The following is a 19,491-nucleotide window of genomic DNA, read 5'->3' on the forward strand; positions in this document are numbered from 1 at the left end:
GTTGGAACAGATTGTGTTCGACTCGAGTTCATTTAGGTGTAATGTAGGATTTAGTCATTGGGTACAAGGAGTGATAATGCGACCACATGTTTTGTTGCCTTTAGTAAATACATATTTATTAGTGCTCCGGTAGCAAAATGATCTCTAAAATTACGTTTGAAACACCTAAACACAAAGTAAAGCATCAGGTTGAACAAGTTCCTTGTTGCAGAACTTGCACATGTACAGAAATGTATTCTGCAAATACTGTAGCTTCTCCTCCTCACTCTTCCAATGTCACGAGCCAAGCGACGGCATGCGTGTCTTTCAGATGACAGTTCGAAATTAATCCAGTGCCAAGAAGTCAGTGGAATCCCATCCAAATATACGTTATGTACTATAAATAATTTATTATATTGAACATGAATCTCCATGCGAGTAAACAAATAGCTTCGGAGGTCTCAGACACGTCAAAACAAAGGAGTACAAGGGTGACCTACATTCTATGAAAATATATTCAACAAATATACAGATCGAGACAAAAATATATACATTTACGCCTATTATATACATATAATACATCTGCAATATATCATCTATATGGGTATCACACATTTCTGAATCTCCATGACAGAATTTTGTTGAAAAATTAGTTTAAAACACACGGTGTTGTATACTGTTTTGGTGTTCGGTATATATTGTAAATAGCAGCATCGACAAACCTCTACAAATGTATTGTATGGTAAAGTGCATGGTATAATATGTTCTGTTCTATAGGATAATCTAGACTGATAAAACCGATACAAATATTAGAAGATATATACGTACTGTATACATATATATATCCTTATGTTATATTGTATATGAGGACGGTCGAAATCAAGCAGCCGCTTTTATTATCGCTCATATCTTCAGGGAAATTATGAGGGCAACTCTCAAGACGTGTTCCTAAAAGTCTGAATCGTTAACTCTGTGGGCGAAACATGGAATGTCTAATAATAATAAACTGGTGATAAAAAAAAATGCAATTTTTATCACCGGAATGGTAACGTTGTAATTTGATTGTTTAGTTGCAAAACGAATTTGTGTATTTCAGTAACAGCCCTGTTTGAATTAATCCTGGTACAAAAATGTTTTTTTTTTTTTTTTTTTTTTAATACATAAAAGACACCTAGCGGGTCTCTCTTATAAATGTCTTTCATATTTAAAGCGGGATATTAACGTTTGTATGATCATAATTATTGCATTAGATATGTTCTTGGTCAAATTTAAACTCTGTTTTCCTGCCATAGCACATACACTCTCTGCCAGAAATAAATAAAAGCACATTACCCACCAAAATAAAAATGAACAAACAAAAAAAAAATGAAATTTAAATATAAATACCATTTTAAAAATAATTGTTTTAAAAAGGTTTCAATCAAAATGAAATAGAATGAGGAAAAACGAAAATGCCTTTTAAACTTAGAAGCAGAACAACAATTTTTTAAGGATACTGTGCAAGAGTCGACAGGTTTTAACAGTTGTGGATGTCTTCGAGGAATACGTGCAAATTATTTTGCTGTTAAAGTCCTCAGGATTGTTCACCAACGTACGTTGTACATGCTCTAAAATCTAGTAAAAATATTCATATAGAACAAACCTACCAAATCTGGACAAATCTAAACATTAGGCGATACAAAATACAAAGTTTCTTGGTGGAAAAAAAAAATTAAGTAGTCAAACTAGGATAAATGTCCTGATTACATTTTTAAGCGGGACATCAATCTACCAAAGTAGCACCAAATCAATGCCATCAGTGTTTTTGAATCTATTTAGTCAGCATCTTAAATGAGCAAAAAGCAGCAGCAAGTTATTTTCTCTACTTCGCTTCTACAGTATGTCGTACTACCTGATCACTCCTAATAAGCACACTGGCAGTGCTCTACGTTGAACACTTGCGACACATGAAACTGCTTCATCTTACAAGGAAACGCATCCTCATAATCAGCACGGAGCATTTGGAGGACAACAAAGAGTCGCCGAGACCAAGAGGTCTTCCTCTGAAGCTAGTTTAGGCTCTACAGTGCACAGTTCAATTTGTCCCTAACATCAACACACGTTGCATCTAAATCAAGTCATTAAAAAACATCAAAAGCAATTGTGCTTGTCAGTACACATCTGGAAAGAAGTGTTTCTCTCCTAAGAGTGGATTGCAGCGACCCTGGCACCATAAATAAACCTGTTGAGGGCTCTGTGACCTCCAGAGGAGAAATGTGCGTATGACACAAATAAATAATATATGAGCCATCTGGGGCTATTTACAGAAAACTATTTACAAAAGCTCTCCATAAAGCTATTAAATTCATTTTAAATACAAAACATAGGTACATCAGCGGTGACACTTTACAAAGTATGATTGGATAATAATGCCCTGGTATGTTTTGAATATATCGTGGAGTATGGATATAATAAATCCCATTGCTCAATACTTATGAATTCTGGACCTGTAATAATAAAACATGATCCAGGATATGTTCAGATCACGACAGTTGAGACATTGTCTCATCTGCAGAACAAATTTAGTCTTTCCGAGCAGATGCCAGTTTATTAACTTTAAATCAGATCAGTGCCACAAGTGCTAAACTCCACCCTTCCACTCGTGTGACACGTTTCGTATCGAATTTTTAGCATCGACTTGGCAATATTGTCACAGGAGGAAAAAAAGAAACTTGTGGTTGTCGCTGCGGTTATCCTTGATGTCATCCCGTGTGGGGATGTGCCTGACAGTGCCTCAATTTGCATCTCGCCTCCTTTTTATATGTACAGTATAAATAAAATGACATAAGAAATAATAAATAAAAGTTGTGATTTCCACTCAATAATCCAGGAGCGTGGCGGTTGTCTGCACGTAAATCTTTTGTTTCCCTAAGATTTGCAATTTAGGCTCTCATTCTGGTGTCGTACACCGGCATCTATTTCAAATTCAAATGCCACGTCGCAACCAAAAGTGTGTGTGTGTGTGTTTGTGTGCGTGCCCATGTGTGTGCGTGTCTCAGTCATCTCTGCAGGTGGGCAGGTTGACAAAGGTGAAAATGTTGTACTCGATGAGGCAAGAGAAACACAGGAAGACGGAGTAGAGGAGGAGACACATGAGACCGAGGCGTTTGTCCAGCGTCCACTTGTTGAGGTGAACTCCAATGACCTGAACACACAGACACGCGCATGTATCAATAATTCGTTAAAAATAAAAAATACTCTGATTGTTTTACTGAAAGGGTCAAAAACTGTGGCCAGACAATGTTATGCCAAATTCCCCTTTTTTTAAGCCTCTCCAGCTGTTTGGGTGTTGTTGTTTGGTCGTTTTCATATAATTCAATTAATAATGGTAAAGACACTTTTTTTTTTTTTTTTTTTTTTAATTCAGCAGTTTTTATGCCACCTTGATTTTATATGAGTTCAATGTCTCCCGTGCTGAAACAGACCTGCTTGAAGTCCTAGTTTGGAAAAGTCATTGATGATTTAAAATTTCAGGCCATAACAGAAGAGAGATAAATACACAAATCAAATTATATTGAAATGACCCTGTTGCTTGCTTAGAAAACATGCTGCCTTTTGTGGAAGTGATGAGACGTTCAGATGCACACTCACTGTCAGAAACACAGACCCCAACAGAAGCCCGACAGAAAAAATCAGTCCTTTGCTGTATAATTTGATCTGCAAGAAAGTAAAGCATTTGAATTACTACGAGCAGAAAGAAACAATATGAAGATCACAATTGTTACACAATTATCAGCCGTGACTAAAGTTAGAATTCATTGTGGGACATAACTAAAATAAAACATTACTAAGAGACAGTAAAAATAACATATTAAGAAACAAATAGTTTCATTATTTAACAATACACCAAAGTGCCACAACATTATGACCACTTGCACAATCTAATGAGGTCCAAAACTACAGAAGCGTATTGCATTCACTTGGATTAAAAAAAAAAAAAAAAAAAACTACTGTTTTTCTGAGTAATTTTTTTGAGGGTTTTGTTTTATTGAATATTTTTTTCAGTTTTTCGGAGTATTGTTTTTGAGGGCTTTGTTTTTTTGAATATTTTTTTCTGTTTTTCTGAGTAATTGTTTTGAGGGCTTTGTTTTTTGAATATATTTTTCTGTTTTTCTGAGTAATTTGTTTGAGGGGTTTGTTTTTTTGAATATTTTTTTCCGTTTTTCTGAGTATTGTTTTTGAGGGCTTTGTTTTTTTGAATATATTTTTCTGTTTTTCTGAGTAATTTGTTTGAGGGGTTTGTTTTTTTGAATATTTTTTTCCGTTTTTCTGAGTATTGTTTTTGAGGGCTTTGTTTTTTTGAATATATTTTTCTGTTTTTCTGAGTAATTTTTTTGAGGGGTTTGTTTTTTTGAATATTTTTTTCCGTTTTTCTGAGTATTGTTTTTGAGGGCTTTGTTTTTTTGAATATTTTTTTCTGTTTTTCTGAGTAATTTTTCTGAGGGCTTTGTTTTTTTGAATATATTTTTCTGTTTTTCTGAGTAATTTTTTTGAGGGCTTTGTTTTTTTAAAATATTTGTTTCTGTTTTTTTGACTATTTATTTCCACGTTTTTCTGACAATTTTCTTCTGTTTTTCGAACGAATTTTTTCTGAGTTATCGGGACACATCGAACTCACGCGAGAACCTGCGCACTGCAAGTGAGTCTTTGCGGACTCACTAATGGCGGATTACTGCCGGGCCGGGATTGTGGTATATACGCCGGCGAAACCGATTCCGGCACCTCGGTTGCACACCATGCGGGTCCAGTATTTTCATCAGTCTCCTGATCGTCTCTTGAGTCACCACGTAGACCAGCCTGAATGCATCATCTTGTATCCATGGAACATACCATATCTGTCCAACTGATTCTGGACAAACATTGCTGTATCTAGCAGATCTGAGCGGGCTTTCCTCCTGAACAAACGCAAAGTCCGGAGGTGCCTGCGTAATGTCGACAAACTAATAACAATACCAACTATGTGACTCAAAGACAGGAGTATCAGTGTCTTAAACCCATATCAAAATAAAACTTGATCAAACTAAATAAGCCGGTCATGTTGGTTACTACGGAGTCCGCAAAGAGTCACTTGCAGTTTCGCAAGTTCTCGCGTGAGTTGGATGTGTCCCGATAACTCAGAAAAAAAATCGTCAGAAAAACAGGTGGGAAAAAATTTGTCAGAAAAACAGAAAAAAATTGTCAGAAAAACAGGTGGAAAAAAAATTGTGATATGGTTAGTGATACGACTAAGAAATAAAGGGGACGCAGATAATTCTAACGTACGATGGAAAAATCCCTTTTGTAATAATGTGCAGTACATACAAGGTACATACATTTCTGTGAATCGAATTGCTTGCTCTGCCAATTTAGGTGAGATTACCAGATAACTGTAGAAACGATCGTAAATCGGAGAGAGATCAGTTCAAAATAAGGACTGGTAGAGCCCTTAAAGAAACAAACTGATTAGAACTTAGTTTGGCCTGCTTGTAATGGAAATAATTAAAAACAAAATAGGTCTGTAAGTCTTGTAAGTAAAATACAGCACCTGGAAAAGAAACACCATGTGGGGAGTGCAGTTGAACCAAAAATAACTTTTGTTTGTTTAGTTGGTCTTATTTCTATTTTATTGTGGAACCCCATCATTGTCTGCTGCTTACGTCAGACCCGTAGTTAATAGCCAGTGTCTTCAGGGCCCAGGGGAGGCCGAGGCCCACCAAGATGTCAAACACATTACTACCGATGGAGTTGGACACCGCCATGTCTCCCATTCCTGCACAGAAGGAGCGGGAGAACGTTTTCAGGCAACGGAAAAACACAAGGGAGGAAATGGAAGTTACACAGAGAGCTGGTGCAGCTCGGCCAGCGCTTCAAAAGGTTAGAATGGTGTCGTCGCGTCTGACCGATGTTCCCAAAAAAGGGTGACTTGACGAGACCACAAAAGTGAAGCACAGTGATGGCGCACCTCTCCACAAGCTCAGACAAATACAACTGTTTAAATATTTGATTCGCTGGCATTGTGTGTGTGTGTGTGTGTGCGGCTGTTTGTGTGTGTGAGACTGACTACCTTGTCTTGCCACTATGAGGCTGGCCATACAATCAGGGACGCTGGTCCCGGCTGCCAGGAAGGTGATGCCCATGATGACGTCGGGGATACCGAGGGTGAAGCCAATCACTGTAACCTGAGAGACAAATAATTACTGTTAATACCACTGGTAGACCAACTGTATGCGTTTACCTTAGGTGAATCTTCAATGGTAGATTCTAAAAAAAAAAAAAAAAACAAAACAGGATAACTATCCATCCATCCATTGTCCGTATCGCTTATCCTCACGAGGGTAGCGGCTGTGCTGGCGCCTATCTCAGCTGACTCCGGGCGAGAGGCAGGGTACACCCTGAACTGGTCACCAGCCAATCGCAGGGACAAGATCACGAGACAATGCAAATTTTGTAGTAATTGCATATGAATGTTTGAGAACGGGCGCTGAAATGCAGTGGAATTAATTTAATTGTTGAAATGTAGAACGTGAGACTTGAAGTTGGAATTTGTCTAAATTGATCCAGAAATGTGGAAGGAGGCAAATTTGGGGAAATCTTTTAAAAAAATTTTTTTTGAAATGTGAAGATTAGCCTACAAATATTTGAAAGTTTGAATGGTGTGAATACGTAGAAGTAAGGCAGAATAAAATGGCTTGAAAAATGAGGAACTTTTTAATTGCTCATTACTGTACCTGAATGGCTTTTATTCTTGTGGAAAAATGTGGTATTGTGCAAAAACTAGGAATTTTTGGAATGAGAAAAACACAAGGCCGTGACGAATATTTGGAAGTTTGTTGAATGGTTCAAATCAGTTGAGAAATGTGGACTAAAAAAATGGGTGAAAAATAATAATAAAAATAGTAAAGCATTTTGGTATAGAATAACTTATGCCCTTCAGCATTCGCACAATAACACATGCATTGATTTATTATATATATTTTTTAACATAAGTGCTATGATTAACCATTTATGGGATGAATGCTTGCGTCATTAGGGTCTCGGGTGAGCTGGAGCCCAGCTGACTTTGGGCGAGAGGCTGGGTACACCCTGGATTGGTCGCCAGCCAGGTACAGGGCACATACAGACAAACAGCTATTCGCACTCATATTCACACTTATGGACAATTTAGAGTCGCAGTAATCGTAACTGGTATTCGCCCATCCCTATTCAAAATGAATCTATATTAACTTTGATTTCAAAATGAATACCGTTTGTAAAAGATTCTCTCCGCACTAACTGCAAATGAGTTGGCTGGGTATGACTTTGAAAGCGCTCACCATCCAAACCATTATGTAGAGAAGGCAGCAATCCACAGGGTTGAGGAGACAAAGGACAGCATGAACCAGGTTTCCCAGCGAGGTGTGGCGCAGTTGGGCACAGTGAAGTAGAGCAGCAGGCACAGCGGCCAAGCCAACAGCCACTTCAGTTTATTGCATACACCAGCTGCAATACACACACATTCACCAGTGAAAAACCAAGAACAACAATTTATTGTCTGATGTACAGAACATCACAGCATAATTAATTATATCTGATAAAAATATGATTTACTCTTACATACTTTATTTGATGACATCTTAAATATCGGGTTGCAGTCACCGGGTTGCAATATGAGGATAGCATGAGCCAGCACAAAGTAACAATTATAATAACTTCCACATTTGATCAATCACAATAGGATTCCAAGCAAAATGGATTTTAAGAAGCAGCTCAACAATTTCATTTGAATAATTAAATGATTTAAATCGTTGAAGAAAACAGGTATCAGATCCTACAAACTGCAAGATTCCACCAATTCCAGCTGATTTTAGTTGAAATGATGAAGCTGGGGTGGAACCTTTAGTTTGAGTAACACAAACAGGAATTCTTTCTGCTACCTGGACACTGGAAGGGTACAAAAGGTCCTTCCCCATCCTCCTCTTCTTCCTCCTCATCATTTTCATTATTCTCGTTGTCTTCGTTCTCCGTCTCATTTCCCGCCTCGTTGAGACCCCGTTCTGCTCCAGACAGCCCGTTTTCGATGGCCCGTTTGCTCACTCCTTTCACTGGCCCATCTGACTCTCCATTGGTCAAACTCCGTGTGTTGATGAGACGTTGCCTCTGTAGCACACATCATCTTTGTGTTATATATTGGAATGGCATGCTGTACTATCTCATGTAAAAAAAGTGTGTGTATAACTTTTATAAATCAGTTACAAACTACGGGTTGTCCTCTGTTTCCGACGGCGTTACGTTACGGCGGAAACGTAACCTGAATTAGTCGTTAAGTCGGACCGTGCTGTAGTCATTAACCTACGCTAACGCAATATTAAAGTCATAGTTTTAGTGAACACTTGTATGAAAAACACTTGTAGGCTATAACACCATCAAATGAAACACTACATGAAGCCTTATTCTTACAGTGCTGCGCAAATTAGTTACAGTCATTGCGTGCTGTTTGTTACCTCCCAACGTCGTACGTCGGACCGTCGTAAAACGAGTACTGTAATTTCTCAGGTATAATGCGCACCCATGTATAATACGCACCCCCAAAGTTGACCTCAAAATTCTGGAAAACTCTTCTACCTATGTATAATGCATTTTTACAATGCATGATTTTGCATCTACCCATATGATCAAAACATTCAGTATTATCTGTATTTTGTTAAGTTTTTTTCAAAGAATTATTCTTAAGTTAAGCACTTTATTTGAACACGTAATCCTTTTTTAAATTTACTTGCTCTTATTTTGAAATTCACAGCCCTATTTTTATTTAGTCAATTAGAAAAAACACAGTTGTGCTCATATGTTTGATTACCCAGGCAGAATTTGTAAGAAGGGTACAATGCTTGAACACTTGCGACACATGAAACTGCTTCAACACAAAGGAACAGGCGAAACACATTTAATTTTATTTTAATGGGATTCAAATTAAACCAGGGTATGTAAACTTATGAGCACAACTGTGCATATATGCAATCATACGTACCTCTGTCATATTGGAATGAAAGTGTAGGCTACACCTTTTTCATAACCTCAAGGTGGCGGTGGCATATTAGAATGAAAGTGTAGGCAACACTTTTTTTTATAACCACAAGGTGGTGATGTCATTTTGGAATGCAAGTGTACAGCTTTTTCATAACCACTAGATGATGGCATACATTTATAAAATATGATTTCCCCCTCCCCCACCATTTACACCTATACCCATGTATAATGCGCACTATTGACTTTTGACAATTATTTTTGGGGGGGGGGAAATACGCATTATACACGAGAAATTACGGTACTCACTGTATGTAGTATGTTATCATTCATCTGCTAAGATTGTGTACACAAACTGCAAGGAGTTTTCCTTTTTGCGTTGGTTTTACAATGAGCACTTTTTTGGGGGGGGATCAGCATAACAACGTATCAATTCAACACCACGATTCTATATCATGTCTCCACTTCCTAATCAAGTGTAAAAACAACTGGTGATTCATGGAACAATCAACGAGGAAAAATATTGGTCAGAGCCTGCCTACAGCACCATATTACCTTGTAAAAAAGTTAAGTTTTCCCTCTGTGATATAGCCAGAGCAGTGTGTTACGGTATACTGTACGTATGCGGAACCAGCAGCAAACTTGATTTAATTGAAAAGGAGAGTATGTGTGTCCATACCTCAGTAATGAGCATTCGGGAGGCCATGGTGAGGCGGGTTCTCGGGGAGAAGTGGCTCGTGATCATGATTCTCATGCCGGCCTCTGAGAAGGACAGCTGGTGTGGGTACGCTGAAAGCAGCTCGTCAACCATCAGCACAGATGTCTTCCCGTGGTGGTTTGCTTTATGAAACACAAAAACACACACGCACACACACAGAGTGTGATTACAGTACAATATAGGCCCTATTATCACTATTCGCGGGAGTGCTCTGTCCCTATCCCTTGTGAGTACACGACTGTAAAGCTTAGATGGTTGGCACTGCCAACTTGCCAGTGCTAAGTTATAGAGACAATTGAGGTGGTGTTGAGTCACATACAAATTTGTTAGCAGTGCCGCACTTGTGTAAGGTGGATGTGTTGACACATGCAATAAGGAGTGTGTTTTGCACAGCGACAGCAGTGGACAGGGTCAGTAAAAACAAATACATGAGCCACTGTTATGAGTTTCCGTCCTGTAAATTTAAGAAATGTTACCTAACGCTGCAAGTTGAGAGCTCGAACTTTCATGAACTATATTATACCTTTTTTCAAGAGGACAGCAGATGCATCGGAGCCATCATCTAGCTCGCCGTTATTCGCGGCTCCATTTCTCAAGCTGGATGTGTTCTTCTTCCTCCTCTCCAGAAAACGGACCACATGGGAGTTGAGTCTGGAGGAAACAAATCCATCACTTAAAACTGGACCATAAATACACTTCCAGATAACTTTAGATCCGTACAAACTTATAGGCTATTCGTTATTTAACTTACTTCATTATCAAAATATAGACGAAATACATGAGAATCAACGTGAGTGCTTCCCACCTGAAAATCACAGTAAAGATCAAATTCATTATCCAACTTTTTTTTTTTCTGGACCTGTAAATGAAAGTCCAGTACTGAATTTTAATGACCAATTACATGAATGCCACTTACCAAACCACCTTTTCATCATATATGAACTACAATAAGGAAAGAAGGGGATATACTGTTAGGTCATTGAAAAATGACAATGCAATACAATCCCTAGTCACAACATTAAGTACACTTATACTATTTATTGAGTTTCAACACAAGGACTAGGTTGCGACATTGTATCATTCTGTTTCTGAAGTTATTCACTGATAGCAGGGGTGTCCAAATGTTTTCCTCAGAGAGCCAAAGAATGAAAAATCAAATGATGCAAGGGCCACTTTGAAATTCTTCCACTTGAATGTATTAAACATGCTAAACTGAATCAATCAATCAATTACATATTGTCACTAAATTATAGTAAATATAAAAAACTGGAGGCGGCACAGTGCCGACTGGTTAGAGAGTCTGCCTCACAGTTCTGAGGACCGGGGTTCAATCCCCGGCCCCGCTTGTGTGGAGTTTGCATGTTCTCCCCGTGCCTGCGTGGGTTTTCTCGGGGCTCTACGGTTTCCTCCCACATCCCAAAAACATGCATGGTAGGTTAATTGAAGACTCTAAATTGCCTGTAGGTGTTCATGTAAATGCGAATGGTTGTTTGTTTGTATGTGCCCTGCGATTGGCTGGCAGTTCAGGGTGTACCCCGCTTCCTGCCCGATGATAGCTGGGTTAGGCTCCAGCACTCCCGCGACCCTTGTGAGGATAAGCGGCTCAGAAAATGGATGGATGGATGAAAAACTGGGGCAGTACAGTGGGAGACTGGTTAGCACATCTGCCTCACAGTTCTGAGGACTGGGGTTAAAATCCCGGCCCTGCCTGTGTGGAGTTTGCATGTTCTCCCCGTGCCTGCGTGGGTTTTATCTGGGCACTCCGGTTTCCTCCCACATCCCAAAAACATGCGTGGTAGGTTGATTGAAGACTCTAAACTGCCCGTAGGTGTGAACGTGAGTGCAAATGGATGGATGAAAAACTGCTACATCAAAGCTTTCTGTTAAAGGTGATGAGGCAAATAGTTTAGTATTTTCGAAGACCCTGTATCCACCGAGAACAGTCCCCCCCCCCCCGCACTGAACAGCAGCCAAATCCATCTCCACATTCAGAAGAAGCAAAACAAGGGCAATCTGTAGTAAGATGACCGTTTTTAATATGATGTCGGACTGATGAATCGGACCTTGACATGGAGCACAAAGCGGAGGAAACCATTTGCAGGTGTACCTAACGGTGTGTTTACAGGTAAACACTTTACCCAAAAGCCCAATTTGAAGAGAACTCACAGTATAATGCAATGTTATAAGTGTGTCGTGTGATTTACAGTAATGAATTACCACAATAAGAGCAGAGATAGAAAGGGTGTAGTAGGTGGAATCTCTGAGCAGAGGCCAGCAGGACAGATGGATGGTCTGGAAAAAAAAAAAATAAATAAACAACAACAACTGAAAAAAGTATGTCAGAATATTCAACTTTACACACTCACACAATAGTGTTGACTACGAATTCTGCAATACTTTCTGCTTACACACAACTGTATTTATTAGATAAATAATGATTCAGTATTGCATTATTAAAAATATTGATACAACTGATACATATTAAAAAAAAAAAAAAGAATAGTCCAGTTGAGTAACATGCTCTTTAAGGCACTGACAGTCCACTTCTAATGAGATAAAGCAGACTCTGCGTTGCTCTTGCATAATATGTAATCTAAATAGGAAAAGCATTCTTTCAAGTATGTTTCTCCGTTGCTCGTGGGATTAATGGGGCAGAGAGGGACAGGCAGGATTTTCTGACTTGTAACACGGAATGAGGCTGAGAGCACTTTTTTTGCCAGTCCTTGTGAGCTGTGATGAGCCTTAATTGCAGAAAAGAATATTTTCAAAGTTGCCTGTGGCATGAAAAAAACAAATGGCATTCTTTTGAAGAATAGATACCAGTCTGTGAGGTTTTCTTTATCCAGACCATTTCTCCTTGACTTTATTGAGCTCAATTATCATTATGGTCACAGATAAAGGCTTTTCTTACTTCCTCCTGAAATTTGGGAATGACCTTTCTATTCCCCTTGTAGTCCTTTTAACACTCCCTTCTCTGCTCTTGAACTGTCATCAGTGAGATAAATGTGATGTCTCAAAGCAGACTTGATTGCCTTACAAATGAGGGTTCCTAATGAAAGAGACAGTATTTCACAGCGATTTAAATCAACTCTGTATTGTTTTTTGTCCTCAGAGGTTTTAGCCTTATCTTCAATTTAGCGATTTTGTTGTAAATTATTCCCTACAAATTGACAATTGTTATTGTCCTTAAATCCTAGAAACTAATACAAGTTTAATGACGTGGATGAAACATCCCTGTTTGGTGCAAAATGTACCAGGTACTAGGTACCCGCTGCCACGTTGGATGTAAATGAGTAGTTGAAAATGATACAGCTGTTGTGGAAAATAGAACTGTTTATGCCGTGGCGTTCCGTATTGTTTTGTCTGTACACTGTCATATCCTGTTTTGTTTGCTCGTTTCCTGTGTGGAAAGGTGTGAATTTTCCTTTGTGTTACAGTCCCTGGGTGCCGGTCGGTGGGCGGAGTCTCCCGCATTGCAGCTGATTTGTCATCAGCAGTGTATTTAAGCATGGGAGACGCAGGAGGAAAATGTAGAGAAATTGTGCATTGCTTGTTGCCGTTGCCTTGCCAGCTTTGTTACACTCGCCCATTCCGACTTCTATTCCGTCCTGCCAGTAGCTATTTTCGTCAGCTGTTTTTCAAGTAAGTGCTATGGTGTTTTTCTGTTCTTTTTCCTCTTCCTTGTGTGGTTAGAGTTTGTTCTCCTAGTTACTTTTTGTGTTTTCCTCCTGTGGCTTCCCGTCCGCCGTCCTTATTTAAGTGCCTGTTCGCGAGATGGTTTTCGCGTTGACTTTCTGTTAGTAGTTTTTTCACATTCGCATGCTACCTTTGTTGAATAAAGTCTGTAAACCTGCATCTGCTGTTGTGTTGCTTTTGTGTCCAAATATTTGTGTTTGATGCAACCGTAACATACAATTGTATTTATCCCTGTAATGTAATCATCAAAAGGTGATTCAAAGACAATTTGTGTGAGTGATGGTTTTGCAAAATGATGGCTTGTTCACCTCAGTCCTCACACACACACAAAGATTGTCAATGTGTATTTTTAGGCATCTTGCCTCCAATGAGGTGAATGGCTCATTGCCTGAGCCACTTGTGAAAATTATCCTTGGGTAAGGTGGAAAAATATTTTCTGGATTCTTTGGTTGGTTTATATTAAAATTTGTTACTTACACTTTTTGGGCATCTTCAAAAGGACTGTTTTTGTAAAAAAAAAAAAAGTAGAAACACTATGCACACTGGAAAAGTGCTTTTGCCAAATGCCAATTTTTGCACCTGATACATCAAGCTTTCTAAACAATCCTTGATAAGGGCTACACTAAATAGTTCCTGGATTACTCGACAACTGCGCTGAAACTTCAGAACATTACGTCCCATCACTCCTAAATGCAAGCTTTTATATTATTTGACACAAATTCAAGCTTTTATATTATTTGATCGCCAGCAAGAGTGAATATAGGATTTGAACTTTAGTGGTGCTCAACCCCTAACTAAATCATTACACACAAATAAAACAAAACTTAATGACATATTTTACTACTACTAAAAATGCTCTTTACCTGCACAGCAAATATCCCACATGCTCCAATAATGCAGAGGATATTGAAGACAGCTGAGCCCACAATGGTGCCAACCCCAACATCCCCTTTAGTAATGAATACTCCTGCAAAGCAGATACACAACCACTGATTACTGGACATGAAGTTATTTTTTTCAAGTTATGAGTTTCAACTACAGGGGGTCATTAGTTGCCATGCAGTTTTTTTTCCTTTTTTTGATTACTTATTTCCTGAATTTCTTGTTCATAGGTGCAGGAATATGAATTCTAAATGTTTAAAGAGGTTTCCTACTTTGGAGACCTGGAAACCCATCCATCCATCCATTTTCTGAGCCGCTTCTCCTCACTAGGGTCGCGGGCGTGCTGGAGCCTATCCCAGCTGTCATCGGGCAGGAGGCGGGGTACACCCTGAACTGGTTGCCAGCCAATCGCAGGGCACATAGGAACAAACAACCATTCGCACTCACAGTCATGCCTACGGGCAATTTAGAGTCCCCAATTCATGCATGTTTTTGGGATGTGGGAGGAAACCGGAGTACCCGGAGAAAACCCACGACCTGGAAACCCTTTTATGTAAATTTAACATCCATTCATCCATCAATTTCTGTACCGCTTATCCTCACTAGGGTGTGCTGGAGCCTATCCCAGCTATCTTCACTGTGAGGCAGTTGTGCTAACCAGTCGTCCAACGTGCCGCCTTAATTTAACATACAAGTTATAATTTGTACAGTAGTATGTGCTTGAAACCATGCACTGAACAATTTGAAGTACGCACGAAACACTTGTTGTCTGCTATTAGAGTCTTACACTGCTATATGTGTGTAATGTGTGAGGTAATAATCTCCGATGAACCGACTTTGATTGATTTAGGGATTTTTATGGGTGCAATAAGAATCTTTATTGGTGCATCTGTTGTGTGTGCGTGTATTTGTCACCTATGACCGAAGTGAACAATTCAGGTGCTGAACTTCCTGCAGCCATGAAGGTCGCGCCTGCAACATCCTCACTAAGATGAAGACGCTAGTGAGACAAAAAAGGTGATATGAAAACTGAAAGACAAATCACCATGGTACATTTTTGTTAACAACATTTAAAAACTCATTAAATGCGGTGTTAAATGACTGTCAATTACCTCACATATCTTGTCTAGCGAGGGGACGAAGTAATCATCACACACAATGGCCAAGGCATAGAACATATAGATTGCCTGCAAACACAAGCACACACAGACACACACTTGTGAACTTGTCATGACTTTAAATAACTTTACCATTCTGACACAACATTATGTGGCATTTTAGGCTGTATCTTAGTGTATTGAGGATATACAGTAGAAGGGTACATGTGGCAACTCACATGAAGCAATATTTCCTCTGAAGTTTTTATTAGATCAGTTTTCAAGGATCAGGTTAAAATCCAATATTCCTTCAACTGAAATCCAGTGGACACATTTACAGGAATCTTACAGCGCACTTCATTTTGGGCAAATGGGGCTGCTGTGGCCACCAGGAACATATAACCCCTCCAAGGTCACGTGCAGCATGTCAGACCGTAGTAGAACGCAACAGACCAGGCCTATAAACTGCCACCAAATGCGACAGAATGTGACAGAATTTGAAGGGATTGTGAGATGCCCGGTATGCATATGCTGCGTCCCACTATGAACCACTTCCATTCTTTTTGGACAGTTTAAAAATATGGCTTGGCATCCATGGCAATCACAGCCTGTCAAAGTTGCCGATCGTATTCCCCATGTTGTGTCACGCCTATGTCGTTTTGGTGATTGCCATGGCTGCCGGGAACATAATGCAAACTTATCTTAAGTAGCTGTCAAAGCCGCATTTTGCTTGGCATGCTGGAACCCATCAGGTGCTTCAGGTGTCCCACAGGCCAAAAACGTCTGATCTTCTTCAGCTTGACGGCATTCCTCACCACTGGTGTCCACCAACTGGTTCGGGGATCAACAATGGAGGCACGTAACTTGGCCCCGTCGGATCCAATGTGCCTCGCTTCCCAGGGAAATGATCAAAGCTCTACCAGAGGTGAGAGCTGAAAAAACTGACCATACTCTGCGAGATGTTTCAGGCATTCCGTCATAATACGTTTGGGTCTGGCAGGCCTGACTGGCATCCTCCCCGACGATCGCAGCCATCACACCACCAGGTGGTTGTTGTTGTGGTTGTTGAAGTTTCATTCAGTCTGGGTTGAGCCGACATCTTAATTGGCCTTGACGGCGTTCCAAACAAAAGCAGCCAAGCACAGTGGACTTGCGCTATTACTCATGTGTTGGTCAGCCAAACCCTGTTCCATCAGGGGAGGCTGACAACTTGGGGGGTCACTGAACCCTTCTGGTCATCCTTGAGCATGGTTGCCCATGTCTTCAATTGCCTTTGCCAGATTGAAAAGGGGGTCGGTTGCAGGACCGCCCAGATAAGATCACCAGGGCATCAGCTGGTGGCGTGACCAAACTACTGGCGGCGACGTTGAAGGAGAATAGCGGAGAGGGCACAAAGTTGGCCTCGCTGGTGGATGGTTAAGTCGTTGGCAGTGAAGGATGTCCAGGAGACAGTTGTTGTCAAAGACTTCTAGTTTCCTCAGGTCAGCTTTTCCTCTACAGACAAAGTCTTTGTAATTTTAACCAAGTTAGTCAGGTCTAGACAGCAATACTTCTGAAATCATCAGTAAGAACTTCAACAATACTAGCACTCTGTTTGTTGTGGGTCACAACCCCCCCGAATCAGATCGCTCCAGAATTCCTAACAGCAGATAAATGCAATGAATTTGGTTGTTATTGTAGTGAAAAAATACAATCCATCAGGTTAAATGTCAGCACAAATCAGCAAAATGATAAAATGAAGCCACCCAGGAATATCAGATATCAGAATTTGACACAGTTGACCAAAAAATTGAAGAGAAAACAGTTCAGCAGCTGAAACCATCAACGAGCTGTCTTGACTTAATACTATCTGACTTGTTCAAAGCTATTGCAAAGTCTGTCCTAACTAATTTGCAACACATAATCAATTGCTCACTTCAGTCAGGCGCGTTTCCTAAAGCTCTTAAAGTAGCTGTCATAACACCTCTTCTAAAAAATAGAATCCTGGACGCTTCCAAATTAGCAAGCAATAAACCCATATCAAATCTCCTTTTCTTAGCCAAGATTGTTGAGAAAGTTATTTTTAATCAACTCAGCCATTTCTGGAACTTAAATGGACTTTTTGACGAACTTTAATCAGATTTCTGAACTCATCATAGTACTGAATCTGCTGTTATCAAAGTGCTAAATGATATAAGGTTGAGTACTGACTCGGGGAAAGGTGTCAATTCTGGTCTTGCTGGATCTCAGTGGGGCTTTTGATACGGTAGATCATAATACAGGTTGAACAGGGTGGAAACGTGGGTTGGACTAAATGGAACAGTCCTTAAATGGTTCAGGTCCTACCTGGAGGAAAGGAGTTATTTTGTAACCATTGGAAGTGTACAATCTCATCGAATGGCAATGACCTCTGGGGTCCCTCAAGGGTCAGTCCTTGGACACTTCCTGTTCAGCCTGTATATGCTACCCTTGGGTCAAATTCTTCTGAACTTTGACTATCATAGCTATGCAGATGACACAGTTCTATCTTGCAGTGTCTCCAGATGACTACAGTTCAATTGAGGTGTTGTGTCACTATCTAAAAAAGAATAACTTGATGAGCCAAAATTTCCAATCCAATTTCTTCCAATCCAAGAAAAGAGGATTGCTGTTAGTAAATACCTGGACTCACTCTCTTTAAAAACCAAAGACCAAGTCCGAAACATTGGTGTCCTGATAGATTCCGACCTGACTTTCAACAGTCATATCAAATCAATTACTAAAACTGCTTTCGACCATCTGAAGAACATATCCAGAGTGAAGGCTTGCATGTGCCAAGCAGACCAGGAGAAGTTCATCCATGCTTTTATCACAAGTAGACTTGACTCTTGTAATGGTCTTCTGACTGATCTCCCCCAAAAGAGCATTAAACAGCTGCAGCTCATTCAGAATTCTGCAGCTCGGGTTCTGACTAGAACAAAGAGGTCAGAGCATATGACTCCAATTCTAAAGTCTCTACACTGGCTCTCAGTCAGTTTTAGAATAGATTTTCAAGTTCTGCTACTGGTCTTCTACTTCTAATGGTTTTCTTTGTTTTTAAATGCTTTTAATCATGTAAAGCACATTGAGTTACCTTGTGTATGAAATGCGCTACATAAATAAATTTGCTTTGCTTTTCTCTCCGCCCATGTCTTGTATCCGTACAACAGGATGGTGCAGACCAGGATCTACTCCTTCCCTTCATTCTCAGGGAGCTCTCATGGCAGGACCACAGGCAAGCCTGTAGTCGTGCGCAGGCTGATCAGGCAAGGATGATCTCTGCAGTGCCTTGTCCGCTATCCACGAACGAGGAGCCGAGGTACTTGAAAAAGTTGCCGCCTTCCAGCGTCATGCTGTCAAGTATGATTGCTGTTGTTGAGCTGTCGGTAATAAGTTCAACATGACCTTTGTTTTGGCGGTACTGATGCACAGGCTGGGCATTGTTGTCTGCCTGGCCCGGAACCAGGCTCTCTCCATCAAGCCCCTCTCCCTCAGGCCTGGTTCCGGAGGAGGGTTCCAGGTGTCCCGTGTGTAGGCGAAGGATATCTAAGTCTAACATTTTCCCATCATCTTAAGGAGTCATCAGAGGCATAGTTTGTCTGATCCCTCACCTAGGACCTGTTTGCCTTGGATGACTATCAGGGGAATGAAACGCCAGGCAATTTAGCACAGAGGATGATTGGAAACCCCTCCATCTCAAGACTTGAGGAGGGGTCACTTGAACAGGTTATGGTGAATTTAACTTTGAACAAAACCATTTTGATTGTTATTGTGGGGAAAAAAGCTCAAAAAGATTTGTCTAATTACCTTTTGAAAAAGGTAATGCTTGATTGGTACTGTTTACTGTATTTGTGGAGGTTAAATGTAATAAAAAGTGTCGCTAAATAATCAAATGAAGCTTGAGGCAACACAGAAATGATTTGATTTGATTCCTCCCATCATACATACAGTAAGCCTACAATAGCTTTCACCACATAGCACAATGACTGTGTGCTCACTATGTTTGATTTCATTGAAGGGAGATACAATTGACATTGTCTTCTCCTGTAGAGAGAAGCATAACTCTCACTGAAACACATCTACATGCTTTAATTATTCCCTTTT

At 40.0% G+C, this 19,491-nt stretch overlaps 1 protein-coding gene across 1 annotated transcript in view; it reads right to left on the minus strand.

The window, feature by feature from the left end:
- Positions 1–365: 365 nt before the first annotated feature.
- The window catches only part of LOC133486262 (sodium/potassium/calcium exchanger 3-like), a 110,833-nt gene continuing 91,707 nt past the window's right edge, over positions 366–19,491 (minus strand). The window contains 15 exon segments of the mRNA XM_061791144.1: positions 366–3,163; positions 3,610–3,675; positions 5,655–5,767; positions 6,062–6,176; positions 7,311–7,330; positions 7,333–7,476; positions 7,911–8,133; positions 9,677–9,837; positions 10,239–10,366; positions 10,467–10,520; positions 10,632–10,657; positions 11,933–12,007; positions 14,275–14,378; positions 15,209–15,293; positions 15,406–15,480. Coding sequence (XP_061647128.1) covers positions 3,014–3,163; positions 3,610–3,675; positions 5,655–5,767; positions 6,062–6,176; positions 7,311–7,330; positions 7,333–7,476; positions 7,911–8,133; positions 9,677–9,837; positions 10,239–10,366; positions 10,467–10,520; positions 10,632–10,657; positions 11,933–12,007; positions 14,275–14,378; positions 15,209–15,293; positions 15,406–15,480 — 1,539 coding nt within the window. The 3' untranslated portion in view covers positions 366–3,013.

Source organism: Phyllopteryx taeniolatus, chromosome 11 (assembly GCF_024500385.1).
Source record: "Phyllopteryx taeniolatus isolate TA_2022b chromosome 11, UOR_Ptae_1.2, whole genome shotgun sequence".
In the NCBI taxonomy this organism is placed as follows: Eukaryota; Metazoa; Chordata; class Actinopteri; order Syngnathiformes; family Syngnathidae; genus Phyllopteryx; species Phyllopteryx taeniolatus.